Source organism: Callorhinchus milii, unplaced genomic scaffold (genome assembly GCF_018977255.1).
Source record: "Callorhinchus milii isolate IMCB2004 unplaced genomic scaffold, IMCB_Cmil_1.0 Scaffold4, whole genome shotgun sequence".
Taxonomy (NCBI): Eukaryota; Metazoa; Chordata; class Chondrichthyes; order Chimaeriformes; family Callorhinchidae; genus Callorhinchus; species Callorhinchus milii.
In genome coordinates, this window is record NW_024704745.1 from 14147373 (window position 1) to 14160572 (window position 13200).

The 13200-nt window shown below is 43.6% G+C and overlaps 1 protein-coding gene across 2 annotated transcripts; it reads left to right on the plus strand.

The window, feature by feature from the left end:
* Positions 1 to 458: 458 nt before the first annotated feature.
* On the plus strand, positions 459 to 11305 carry prdx4 (peroxiredoxin 4). Of its 2 annotated transcripts, XM_007910591.2 has the most exons (8): positions 459 to 898; positions 3293 to 3410; positions 4446 to 4562; positions 6952 to 7074; positions 7415 to 7545; positions 8359 to 8393; positions 10046 to 10092; positions 11179 to 11305. In XM_007910591.2, exons 1-8 carry the CDS (start codon positions 697 to 699, stop codon positions 11180 to 11182), a joined length of 777 nt encoding a protein of 258 aa, XP_007908782.2. In that variant the 5' UTR covers positions 459 to 696; the 3' UTR covers positions 11183 to 11305.
* Positions 11306 to 13200: the final 1895 nt, after the last annotated feature.

The window sequence follows — 13200 nt, forward strand, 5'->3', positions numbered from 1 at the left end:
TCAGCAGCCGAGCCAGGATGACCCCCACCTTGAACAGGCAGAGAGTGGAACTCATTTTCAACGTCTCACGCTGAGAACGATGCCTCGGACCGTGCTGAAAACATTCATTCCAAAGCTGAAAAAAAACCTGCGTCTAACAAAAGGGGAGGGGAGGGGAATCTCCCGTCCGCTTGCGTTTTCCAGCCTGCTCCGCACGTCACGCCCCACCCTTTGGGACTCCATCCCGCACAGTCCCTTGGCCTCGCACCCTCCCTCCCTCCCTCCCTCCCTCCCTCGCCTCCTTCGAGGCACATCTCAAGATCCTCCTCCTTTCACGGCACCTTCGGCCATCCTCCTACCACCCCCCTTCCAGGGCACGGCGGCCCCAGCTCGGGTGCAAATCCTTGACTGTCCAGCGCCTTGGGACGTCCTCCCGACCTGAAGGGGCGCTACGCAAAAGGTGACGCGGCGGTGGGTGGGTGGTTGAGGTGGAGGTGGCGGTGGTGGTGTTGTTGTTGTTGTTGTTAACATGCCCTGGCCCTCGGTGCGGAAAGGGTTACAGTGCTAACTGGCGGTCTCCATTGGCCGACACTTGAGCGTTCACGTGGGAGGTCCTTCGCGCTCGTCGGCCGCCATCAGCCTCGCCGGGTATTAAAAAGGGAAACCCCACCCCTACCCCCCACACACAAAAAAAAATACGTGCGCCGTCCGCCAGCAATGGAGACCGGGAGCGGAGTGCCGTGCCTCGCCCTTTACCTGCTCGCCGGGCTCTGGCTGCTGGCGGCCCCCGCTGCCTGCCAAAAGGGGAGCCAAAAAGAGCAGGAGGAGTGCCATTACTACGCGGGGGGACACGTGTACCCCGGCGAGGCGTTCAGGGCGCCCGTCACTGACCACTCGCTGCACCTCAGCAAAGCGAAGAGTGAGTAGCGCCCGCGCTGTACTTCACACACACACACACACACACACCGGGGGGAGAGGGGGAGAGGGGATTATTTACAGTAATAACAATAATAAACCGTTCCTAATAATAATAATAATAATAATAAGATAATTGACAGCTGGGAGGGCTTTCCGAGCTGACCTTGTCCGCCTGCGGTGGCATCGCCGCGCTTCCCCCTGCCTCTCGCGGGGAGGGGAGGGGGAGAGAGGAGGGGGGAGGGGGCGCTCGAGCTTCTAACCGACGCCCGATTCAAACCGTAACGGTCGCGGGGCTGCGCGTGAAGCATCCTTTCGCGCCGCGGGGCCTGGAAGGCGGGAGGGAGGGAGGGAGAGTGAGAGAGAGAGAGAGAGAGGCCGCGGCCTCTGCCCTGCGTTGAGAGCGGGTAGTTTGCTTTTTATAAATGTACGGGTGTACGGAGATATCTCTGTGTGTGTGTGTGTCGAGGCTTTATCTGAGGGTCGGGCTGAAAGGTGACCGCGTCGACGGTCTCCCCTCAACCGCTGTCTTCGTGTGCGTTTCGCTGTATAACGGCGCTCCTGTTTGGGACACGTCGCGCAAGTTGTTACGGGCCCAGGGGCTCGGCAGCGCCTTGTTTTGAGTGGGTGGTGAGAGGGGGGAAGGGGGCAACGGGGGAGGGGGGGGAGGGAGGGGGCAAGTGTCCAGACCGGACCTCAGCTGTGCTCTTTTTCAACCCAAACGGACGCTGCTTCCTAAGCGCGAAGGGGTCTGGAAAACAAACACCGAAGGGTCCGGTGACACCAAGTCATTGGGGGGAGGGTCAGCCATGAGTGGACGGGGGGGTTCAAAGTCCCACCCTGGGGCTGGGAGGCAACGGACTGGGGCTCACCTGAGCCGGGTTGACCCCTCTCGCGTTACGCTTCTGTGTGGACTGCGGGGATTTTTTTTATACCTGTCCCGTCAGGCGGGCGTCCGACCCGCGCAGAAAACCCATCGTCGTCGCTTAAGTGTGTCCAAACCGAGCCGACGCTTCCGTCCGTCCCACCCGCACATGGCAGTTCCAGAGATGGACGGTTGAGCTGGAGACCCGCCCGCCCACGCTCGTCGATGGCTTAAAAGACCCGACGCCAGGCGAATGCTTGAGGCGAACGATGCGATCCTGCAGATTGCAAACCCATTTCTATCGGTTTCGCACAAAAAGGCATTCATTTAATGTCGGTTACCCGGACCCATTCCCTCCTCTCCAGCTACCGCCCCATCTCTCACCTCGCCAAGGTCCTGGAACGAGTCGTTGCGTCCCAGCTCCGCTCCTTTCTTCCTCGCCGTTCCCTCTTTGGACTCCTCCAATCCGGCTTCCGCGCTGCCCACCGCACGGAAACACCACATGTATGCGGATGACGCCCAACTCTTAGCTTTCTGCCTCCACCCTCAACTCCAGGACCACTGCTGTGCTGACAGACTGTCTGTCGGACATCAAGTCCTGGATGAGGGGAAATTTCCTACAGTTGAATGTGAACAAGACTGAGGCCCTCCTGATTGATTCGCACCAGCGCCTCAGCACCTCAGGCTCTTGCAACATCAACCTCCATGGTTGCTCACTACAACTCACCGCCAGTCAGGGACCTGGGTGTCTTGTTCAACCCTCAACTGTCTTTTCTCCCCCAATCCAAGCCATGACCCGCTCTGCCTTCCCTCACCTCTGTAACATCGCCCGACTCCACCATTACCTCACCCCTCAGGCCGCTGAAACTTGTTCGTACCTTCATCACCTCCAGGCTCGACTGTGCAAACGCCCTGCTTGTCGGCCTTCCCAACTCCTCCCTGCACAGGCTGCAGATAATCCAGAACTGCAGCACGTGTCCTCTCCCGCACCAAACTTCGTCACCCCATCTCCCCCAATTCTCGCCCAACTCCATTGGCTCCCTATTCTTCAGAGAATCCAGTTCAAGATCCTGATCCTCACCTACAAAGCCCTCCATGGCCTCGCCCCACCCTACCTCTGTGACCTCCTAATACACTACCAACCCGCCCTCTCTCTTCACTCAGCCGGCTCTGGCCTGCTCCGCGTCCCCGACCCACCCGTCCCACCATTGACGGGAGAGCCTTCAGCCACTTTGCCCCCAACCTCTGGAATTCTATCCCCCAATCACTCCACCTCGTCCCCTCCTTAGCCTCCTTCAAGTCCCACCTCAAGACCCTCCTCTTTGACCATGCCATTGGTCACTCCCCTTCCCTCCCTGAACCCAGCTGGCGTCTGAAATGCTGTACACTGTCTAGCGCCTTGGGACGTCCTCTCGACATGAAAAACGCTATACAAATGTAATCTTATTGTTGTTGTAAATTTAAAAATTATTTAACTGAGCAGTACTTGGAGTAGTGAAAAGCTAATGAACCCAATTTTTTTAATTTAAACAGTTTCAAAGCTTGCACCGAACTGGGAAGAGACTGCAGTAATAAATGGCGAATTCAAAGAGCTGAAGCTTGGAGATTATCGAGGCAAATACCTTGTCTTCTTTTTCTACCCCCTTGATTTGTAAGTGTTAATTCTATTTATGCTTTTCAAGCCAGAAGTAAGGAAAGTTTAAACTAGTGTTGGCAAGCATACTTGCTCATATCATCTTTTGTGCTGTAAATTTCCATGGTTCTAACATTTAGGGGTCTGTACTGGGCCCCTTCTGGTACTCATACATACAATAAAACTTATACGATCGTGTTAGTCGGGGCCATCACATTTAATATCACTTACGCAAAGTCAGGCAGGCAAACTGAAAATCATAGAAATTCCGATTTAATCAACAATTTAATGCGTGGTTAGGGGCAGAGTATCATCAGATTGGTATTGCGGACCCATTTCCTTACCAGTATGTGGTGCTATTGTACTGTGTACTTGTTATTGGATTTTGAACAGTTGTGTTAAGTTTTGTGTTTCAAAGTCAGCAGTGTGCTTTTCTGCTTTTTAAAAAAATGATGAATATAGTATGCTGCTTTTTAGACTTTTTTACACACACATACACAAAAATAAGCTTGGGCAAGGCATCAGTCACCTGCTATTTTTTCGCAGATCGACTCCTAGGCTATCCAACTCGCTGTGTTCTTGGAGTGGATGCTGACATTTGTCATTGGAGCAGTCGAGGAGGGAAGGATACTTGAAATGTTTCAATGATAACATGCTATTTATGACTATTTGATTGTGGCCGGAAGTAGAATCATAGAATTATACAGCACAAAAGGAGGCCTTGGCCCATTGTGTCTGTGCCGGCTCTTTAAAAAGCTATTCAAATCAATCCCACTCCTCGCTCTCCTCCCATAGCCCTGCAAGCCTGTCCTCCCAAAATAATTATCTACTTTTACTCTCTTAAAAGTTATTATCGAATCAGCTTCCACTACCCTTTCAGGCAATGCACTTCAGATCCAAACAACTCAGATCTAGAATGGAATTTAAAGTACACCCATTAAATTTGACAATTTTTTTGAAAACTTAGCTGGTGCTTCTTTCCCTTTCAGAAATGTTTTGTGTTGATTGGTTGGAAATGTACTTTTAATAATGCATGATTTTCTTTATTTGTAGCACATTTGTTTGTCCCACGGAAATAATAGCTTTCAGTGACAGAATTGAAGAGTTTAGAGCCATTAACACGGAGGTGGTAGCCTGTTCCGTTGACTCTCAATTTACGCACTTGGCATGGTAAGTGGCAAAAACGTTGGGTATAATTATTTTGAGTGTAGTTGCTAGTTTTTATGTAATGCAAATTGGTAAATGTATTTTTTAATAAAGAAATGATTTGCAAACACAATTGGTATCATTACAATGTCATTTCTTATTTTTTGAGGTGAAAAAAAAATACTTTCTATTCCCAGTAAAAATGACATTACTCTAATGCAGAATTTATGAAAATTGAAACTCCTTGATTAAGCAATTTTTACTCTAGGTCAGTTTGTGTTCACGAGGCTCGGGTTACAAGTTTGGAAATTACAAGTATGACATGCCACTGTAAAATATGCCCTTATTCTAAAATCACCTTCAAACAACAACTTTATTTTTATTCATTTTTACCTTTAATGGTATTTTAAAGTGGAGGTGTATTTGGAAGTTGTGTCTGCTTTATAGTATTTGAGTTGGTGTCTTCCTATTAACAATGGATTTGTTTTTTTCAAATAATTGAATGTATATGAGTATCTGATTACATTGCAATGAAAGTGACAAATATTTATTGTTACTAGAAAAAAATAGATGGTTTTCCTTCATCAACTTAAATACTTGAAATAATAATAGATGTCTCGAAGACATGAAAAGTGCTATATCAGATGCAAGGATTATTATTATGTATTAAATCACTGTAAATGTTACATAAACAATGTCATGGTTTTCTACCCGTGTGTCTGGGAGAGAGCCCGAGTCATTGCTTGCAAAACACCAAAGTAGGATTATCTAGTTCAGCGTGCTGTGTAAAGTCTAAATACTTGAATGGATTAATTATAGAAGGTCTGCAGACCACAGAGAAATGGTTTGACAAGCATATATGTAAAAACTTTTAGAATTGATGCCAGTGAGTGAGCTTCAGCAGTCGTCCATATTCAACTTCATAGAATTATAGAGCACAGAAGGAGGCCATTCAGCCCATCATGTCTGTACCAGCTCTTTGAAAAGAGCTATCCAATTCAATCCCACTCCCCTGTTCTCCCCATAACCCTGAAAACTTGTCCTCTCCAAATAATTATCTATTTTTCTCTTAAAAATTTTTATCGAATTGGCTTCTACCACCCTTTCAGGCAATGCATTCCAGATGAAACTGGAACTCGCTGTATGAAAAAAATTCTCACCTCCCTTATGTTTCTTTTAACAACTACTTTAAATTGGTATCCTCGGGTTACTGACCCACTCACCAGTGGAAATAATTTCTCCTTGTTCACCCTATTGAATCCCCTCATAATTTTTAAAACTTCATTAAGTCTCCTCTTAACCATCTCTGCTCCAAGGAGAATAATCCTGGCTTCTCTAGCCTCTCCTGATAACTGAAGCTCCTCATTCCTGGTACCATCCTGGTAAATCTCCTTTGCACCCTCTCCAATGCCTTGACATCCTTCCTAAAGTGTGTTTCCCAGAATTGAACACAGTACTCCAGCTGAGGCCTAACCAGTGTTTAAAAAGATTCATCATAACTTCTCTACTTTTGTATTCTATGCCCCTATTTATAAAGCCTAGTATCCCATATGCTTTTTTTAACAGCTTTATCTACCTGTCCTGCTACCTTCAAAGATTTACCTATATGAACCCACAGGTATATCTGTACCTCCACCCTCTTTAAGATTGTACCATCTAACTTATATTGCCTCTCCTCATTCGTCCTCCCAAAATGCACTTGAAGTTAAAATTTGAAGGCACTCTCCCAAGCAGGGGAGATGCTGCAGAAAACTGGATGACACATCATGTTTAAGAAGGCAAAACTGCTGGATACATCACTTCTATGTACTGTACCAAATGGAGTAAGGCTGGGTTACAAACAGATTGATATTGTGTAGTATGAGACCATCCTTTTTATATGCTCTCCCATATAATTGTTTATTTTGACCATTCTAAAACATGTTACATGCATTTGTGTGCTGAACAGAAATGTGACCATTTAGGTTTAATAGCACTTAAAGTTGATGTTCCAAACAGCAGAATTGTAAAATACTATGATTAAAAGTTACACTAGTTTGTCATTAAACATCTCATTTCATATTAAGTGTTACAGCAATCATTTTTTACTGAGTTCATTTTAATATATCAATTAAAAGTGAAACTTTAGTACATGCTGGATTTAAAAAATATCATTCTTTACCTTTTCTAATTTCTTTTAAAGTAGTGGAAAATTGTGAGAATAAGCTGCAGCTTTCCCAAATTTTACATTTAGAATGTTTTTAAAAAGTTGCGATTCAAATCAATTATTTTGAAAGTGAATGTGAATTCATGCAAGTAGTTGTAGATACCTGGAATTAAATGCAAGTTTAATTGTTATCTATTGTAAATTTGATTCTTGGTGCCTTAATGTAAACAAGATTAGTTTCTAAGAGGTGTTTTTCTTTAACCAAAGGATCAACACTCCAAGAAAACAAGGTGGCCTAGGACCAATGAAAATCCCACTGCTCTCAGATCTTACTCACCAAATAGCAAAAGACTATGGTGTGTATCTGGAGGACCAAGGACATACATTAAGGTATTTGTTTTAGAAAATCAGGTCTGGAAAATGTAATATGAATTTTCAGTCAACCATTATACTGGAGAAAGATATAAAAATGTGAAAAATGCAGAGCTGACTGGGGCTCACTAGGCATCTGTATCTAATTAGACTCCCAAACTCATGGGTACCTGCTCCTGTTTGAGTAAATTGAGCTGGTCCAAGACACTGAGCCCCTCCGAAACAGTAACATCAGCACAACAGTCTTGATGAAAGGAACTACAAACTATTACGGTGTATGACAGTCCAAACATATACAGTTGTAAAGTATACATTTCTACCCGTCATGGACATGTTATTGTAAGTTATTATTTTTCAGGGGCCTTTTCATTATTGATGACAAAGGAATACTAAGACAAATTACAATGAACGATCTTCCTGTGGGACGGTCAGTGGACGAAACTCTTCGTTTAGTTCAGGCATTCCAGTATACTGACAAGCATGGAGAAGGTGTGTATGCGTATCATTTGAAATCAATGTGTTATTTCAATCACTATTTTGATCTGGCAGATGTGAGCAAAAGGTAATAAAGATAAAATTGAAATGTAGTGTAAATCTAGTAGTTATAATTGTTTCAATGATCTAACAATGCATGTTTGATCTCCAGTTATCTTTCCTAACCTACATCCAGTTTATGACCAGTATGGCCTTCCTCCACCACATCGCTCACCTTCTCCCCTCTATTAGTCAAACACTGCTGAAACCATCAGTCATGCTTTTGTCAGCACCCTCCTCATTTTTTCCAATGCATTCCTTGCTGGTCACCCCACTTCACTATAAACAAGCTCCAGGTGATACAAAATGCTGCTGTCTGTGTCCTCACCTGAACTAGGCTCTGCACAGCCATCACCCCAGTTATTGTCAGGCTCCCTGCAAAACAGATTGATTTCAAGATTCTCCTTTAAAACACTTCACATCCTTGTAAGACCCTACCTCTCCAATCTGATTACATCCCACTGCCTTTGCTCAGCTGGCTCGGGTTTCAGCTTGTCCCTCATCCCCCCAGCTCCCATTGGCGGCCGAGTCTTCAGCCACTATCCCCCGAATCTCTGGATCTCTCGTTCTCAGTTCCTCCAACTTACCCCCTCTGCCCATCTTCAAATATCATGCTGAAGACTTTCCTTTTCTAACATGTTTTTGGTCACCTCTTTCCAGCTTGGCATCAAACTGCTATAAAGCGCTGTGAGACTCTACCCACAAAGGGTGCTACTTAAATACAAGTTGTTTTTATTGTATGTGACATATCTGATCTTTGTTCCACAGTTTGCCCTGCTGGTTGGAAACCTGGAAGTGATACAGTAAGACTGCCTCTTTGATTTAAAACTTCTTTTACTAACCTCATGACTTAAATGGCAACACTGTTTAGAGTTCAATTACTTTCATTGCTGCCTGTGCTAAATTGTAAGCAATCAGTAGTATTGCTTTATTTCTGACTGTTAGACATTTTCTGCCTGCATCAGGCTGAATGAGATTTTTTTTAAAAAAGCATATTGATTTTTTTTGGATCAGCTGTAGGTTTTGATGCACTTGTGACTTTCCCATTCTAGTTGCTGCAAGTTCACAAAGCAAACAGAAAAGTGCTAATCCTGGAGTATTGCCTTCTTGTCTGACAAATATTCAGTCAATGAGTCTACCACAGAGAGTTGGTTAACTCCTTTTTTTCTTCTTCCTTCCTTTCTCTACCAAGACGAGTTTGTTGCCTTGAAGTAGCTTAATCCCAGAGAAGCTGCTTACCTTTTCCCTTTTTTCTTGTCTCCTCTTCCCACCCCAGACAACTAGGATAGTCATAAACTGGTCAGCTGGCAAGTGCAGCTTTGAGCTTTTACTCGGTGGATGACTAGTACAACAACAAGATTCCATTTATAAAGCGCCTTTCACGTCAGGAGGACGTCCCAAGGCGCTGCACAGTTGGGTCATGACCCGAGCAGGGGGGAAATGGTCAGGGTGAGGGGAGGGAAGGAGGGAGCGAGGAGGGGGGAAATGGTCAGGGTGAGGGGAGGGAAGGGAGGGAGCGAGGAGGGGGAAGAGAGTCGAGAGAGGAGCTGAAGGCACGGTCAAAAAGAAAGGTTTTGAGACCGGCCTTGAAGGAGGAAAGGGAGGAGGCGGCAAAGGCACTGGGGGATAGAGTTCCAGAGCCTCGGGGCTGAGAGGCTGAAGGCCCGACCACCGATGGTAGGGCGATTGGGGCGGGGGATGTGGAGCCGACCGGAGCTGGAGGAACGGTGGGTACGGGCAGGTAGGTAGGGGGATAGTAGGTCAGAGAGGTAGGAGGGAACGAGGCCGTGGATGGCCTTATAGGTGAGGATGAGGATCTTGAAATCAATCCTCTGGGGGATGGGGAGCCAGTGGAGGCGAGCGAGGGTGGGAGTGATGTGGTCCCGAAGCCTGGTGCGGGACAGTACACGAGCTGCAGAGTTCTGAATGACCTGCAGCTTGTGGAGGGAGGTGCCGGGAAGGCCGGCGAGGAGAGAGTTCCCATAGTCCAGCCTTGAGGTGACAAAGGCGTGGACCAGGGTTTCAGCAGCGTGAGGGGTGAGGTAATGCCGTAGTCTGGCGATGTTCCGGAGGTGATGGAAGGCGGTGCCAGTTGTGGTGCGGATGTGAGGGAGAAAGGACAGCTCAGGGTCGAACAAAACGCCGAGGTTCCTGACTGGCTTTGAGAGGTGGAGAGTGCAGCCTTGGATGCTGAAAATAGTATAACTCCTGCTAAGTAGTATGGTGTTCGTGATCGGGCAGAGGATTTTTCCCCTTCTCGAGTCCAGCATTCCGCTGTCCTTTCACAGTGAGCAACACAGCTCCACATAATGTGTGTGTTGCTGATCTCCTCTAGGTCATACACTGTAACCCATTAAACAGTAAATCCACTAGTTGGAAGTGCAAAACTTTAGCATAGTTGCTGAGTACTCTAATTTAGTTTCTGTAATCATACCACTGATATATTTTAAATTAGATCAAACCAGAAGAGGTCATGAAAGAATGGTGGCCCCGAGATGAGTTGTGAGTAAACCCAATAGTATTGGGCTTGATTACAGATATTGTATAAGGCCAGAAACCTAGGTTGCGTGAAGCAATTAATTATCCTTTATTGGCATTTTCAGTACATTAGATAAATTATTTTTTCAGCATTAAATCATTTTCTTAAACGTGTTTAAATTTTTGTAATCTGCTCATATGACTCTTGCTTGTACAGAAATAATATTTTACAGATACTAAATTTTTTTTGAGAACTATGATTAAATATAATCTGAAATTAGTTTGTTTAGTATTTACTAAAATAATTTCTTCTGTGTTCGATACTGTAATTCTTAGTGAAGCTTTTTAAATTTATTCTTCAATCTTTACAAGCTCTTTGTGCTGACTTCAAGCTAAGTTGTCTGAGGTTCCATATTTAATTAAAAAGAATTCTATGAATCACCTTAAAAGCAAGTTTAGCCTAATTTTTAATGGTTATTTTTAACTTTATTTTAGTTCAGTAAGAATAATATTGTCCTAACTATGAACAAAGGATTCATGAATTGTATGTATTGCTGATGGAAACCATTATATTTAGGTAAACCTATAGATAGGGCAGTTCTCAAGCCAAAAAGCAAACTCTTTCTGCTTTGGGATGTCCTCCTGACATAAAAGGCTCTAATTTGTTGTTGCTTCATGTTTTTTTGAGACCAGTATCATCTGGCACCTGCGTAGCTTAGGGAAAGAACATTTGACAATCTGAAATCGTGTCTTTTTTTAAAAAAAAGTCGTAATTCAGTATGATTAGCACAATAAATTGACTTGCGTCTACAAATTCGATGAGCAATTTTGTGGCTGATTTTTAAAAAAAAATATTTTAAATGTCAGATTTTGACCTTCATTGACAATTTTGATTTATTGTGTGTTGCTGATATGCTGATGATGAATAAGAACAAGGGTCTTCCAAGGATGTTTGGGACGAACAGGTGTTTGACCTGAAAGCAACTTATTATTGTAAAAGTTTAGTCAATTGTGGGTAAACAGCAGTGGCAACAAGCAACCATTTTTTTGATGCAGACTATTTGTGGGTTTATTGAGTACTGAGTTTGATTTTGTTTTCTTTCCCTTTAGATAATTCCAGATCCATCAGGAAAACTGAAGTATTTTGATAAATTGACCGACTGAAAAAACAATCCAATGTAATTTCTAGTGTTTTTTATTATCCAGTTCATTACTCTTAATAAACTGGTTAATTATATCTGCCTTGTATGTTTTTCTTTAAATGCAATTTGTTTTAATTTTAAAATGATCACTGACACGAAGCCAACTGCCAAGAATGCAGGCGGAAACATAATACTTTGCATATGCAAACTGCTCCTGGTTCCTGAAATTGTTGTGTACAAGGTTATGGTTTAATCTCTTGCTCAGCTGGTTAATATTAATGCACTCAATTAAAAATGCTTCAAGTATCTTAAACATGTTGAGGTTTATGCTCTGCTTGATGGTAAACATTTAAAATTCATTTAGCAATTCATACTTGAGACCATTGTAAGCACATCTCGGCCAAATGTTCATGAATTTACTGACCGTGTTGAATAATAGTTGCCCCCAAAGGTCAGTAAATTTACTGATTAGAAAATCTTAAGTCTTTGGCATTTTTCTAACATGCATTTTGTTGATTTGTACATGCTAATCAAAATAACTGGATCCAAAATTTAAGTCTTCACTGAAGAATTTAACCACTTTTTAACCTGTAAGAATTCTACCCAGCGTATTTCTTAGAGGACTTGTGCCTTTAACAAACGGCATCTCTTGTTTGCATACCTCAAACAAAATGTCTTTCTCTGTCCTATTATCTCATAATAATATCCTGAACACTTTTGTATTTACATCCTGCCATCAGTCTTTTTTTTTTTTTAAAAAATCTTTACCTTGTCCCCTTGATCATTCTGTAGCTTTTTGCCAGTAGGGAAGGATATATCACCTGTCCTTAAAATATTTTTTAATTGTTTTAGTTCAATTTATGAATGTAGAGGAAAACTTGCTGTTACAGCAAGTACAAGAAACCTTTCCTTTAATAAACCTTGCCTCATTACCACCTCCTGAGGGTAAAGTCTAGTATAGTTATAGAAACTCCTTGAATACCCATGATAATGGAGGCAAAGCTCAAATATTCATATCACCCACATCTCTACTATTTGATCCTGGGTATAGCTCCAGGAATCATTAATGAGCTGTAACTGAATTAAATTCTTTTCTTTTATTCTGCAGCAGTGAATTAAATATTCCAATGAAACTAAATATTCAAGTTGGTCTCGGGAATCGAGGTATTGCTTAGTGTGTCTTATTTCAAATGTATAATGTTTTGTAACAAAAGTGCAGTATTAATCACACAAAGCTGGGACACTAATCCTAATGCTGTCAGTGCCTGGGATGTCCTCCTGATGTGAAAGGTGCTACATGAATGTAAATTTGTATTGTAGGATTTTATTGCATCTATGTAAGGGAATTAGTTGTTCACTTCCTGATATTAGTTTGTTGCTTCTAAGTTTAAAAAATATTCAACTATACTTGTATACTGTGAACGGGGAAGAATGTGTTGATTGTCTTCACAAATCATTGCCTTGGTTATTTCAAGCTTTACTTTAGCTAAATTTTTAGAACTGCCATGTACGTACAAGTTTTAAAATTTGTAATAAATGCATTTCTGACACTAGTTCAATTTGACAATATTCCCATGCAATGCACTTTAGAGATAATTAGCAACTGAACAATTTACTGTTACCCCCTCACCCTCCCCATCATCAGCTCCTACCACGACCCCCATGCTACATTCCTTCCTCTCCATCTCTCCTTCCTCCCTCTCACCCACCATCACCTCAATGAAACCCACCACCTGCAGCCTCGACCCCCTCCCCACCAACTTGCTGGTCATCCAGCTCCCCTGCCTCTGCCCACTACTGGCTGATGTCATCAACCAGTCCCTCTCCACCGGATCAATCCCTGCCCCTCTCAAAACTGCTATCATTACTCCGCTCCTCAAAAAACCTTCCCTAGATCCCTCAACCCCCAGCCACGACTGCCCTATTTCAAACCTGCCCTTCTTCGCAAAAGTCCTAGAACGCGTTGTTGAAAATCAACTCTGTACACACC

What these genes read in the sequence shown, in the direction of transcription:
- prdx4 (XM_007910591.2), top strand. Translation starts at nt 697, where the DNA reads ATGGAGACCGGGAGCGGAGTGCCGTGCCTCGCCCTTTACCTGCTCGCC. An exon ending in GCACCTCAGCAAAGCGAAGA is followed by an intron (nt 899 to 3,292) that starts GTGAGTAGCGCC and finishes TAATTTAAACAG; the next exon opens with TTTCAAAGCTTGCACCGAAC. An exon ending in GACCAAGGACATACATTAAG is followed by an intron (nt 7,075 to 7,414) that starts GTATTTGTTTTA and finishes ATTATTTTTCAG; the next exon opens with GGGCCTTTTCATTATTGATG.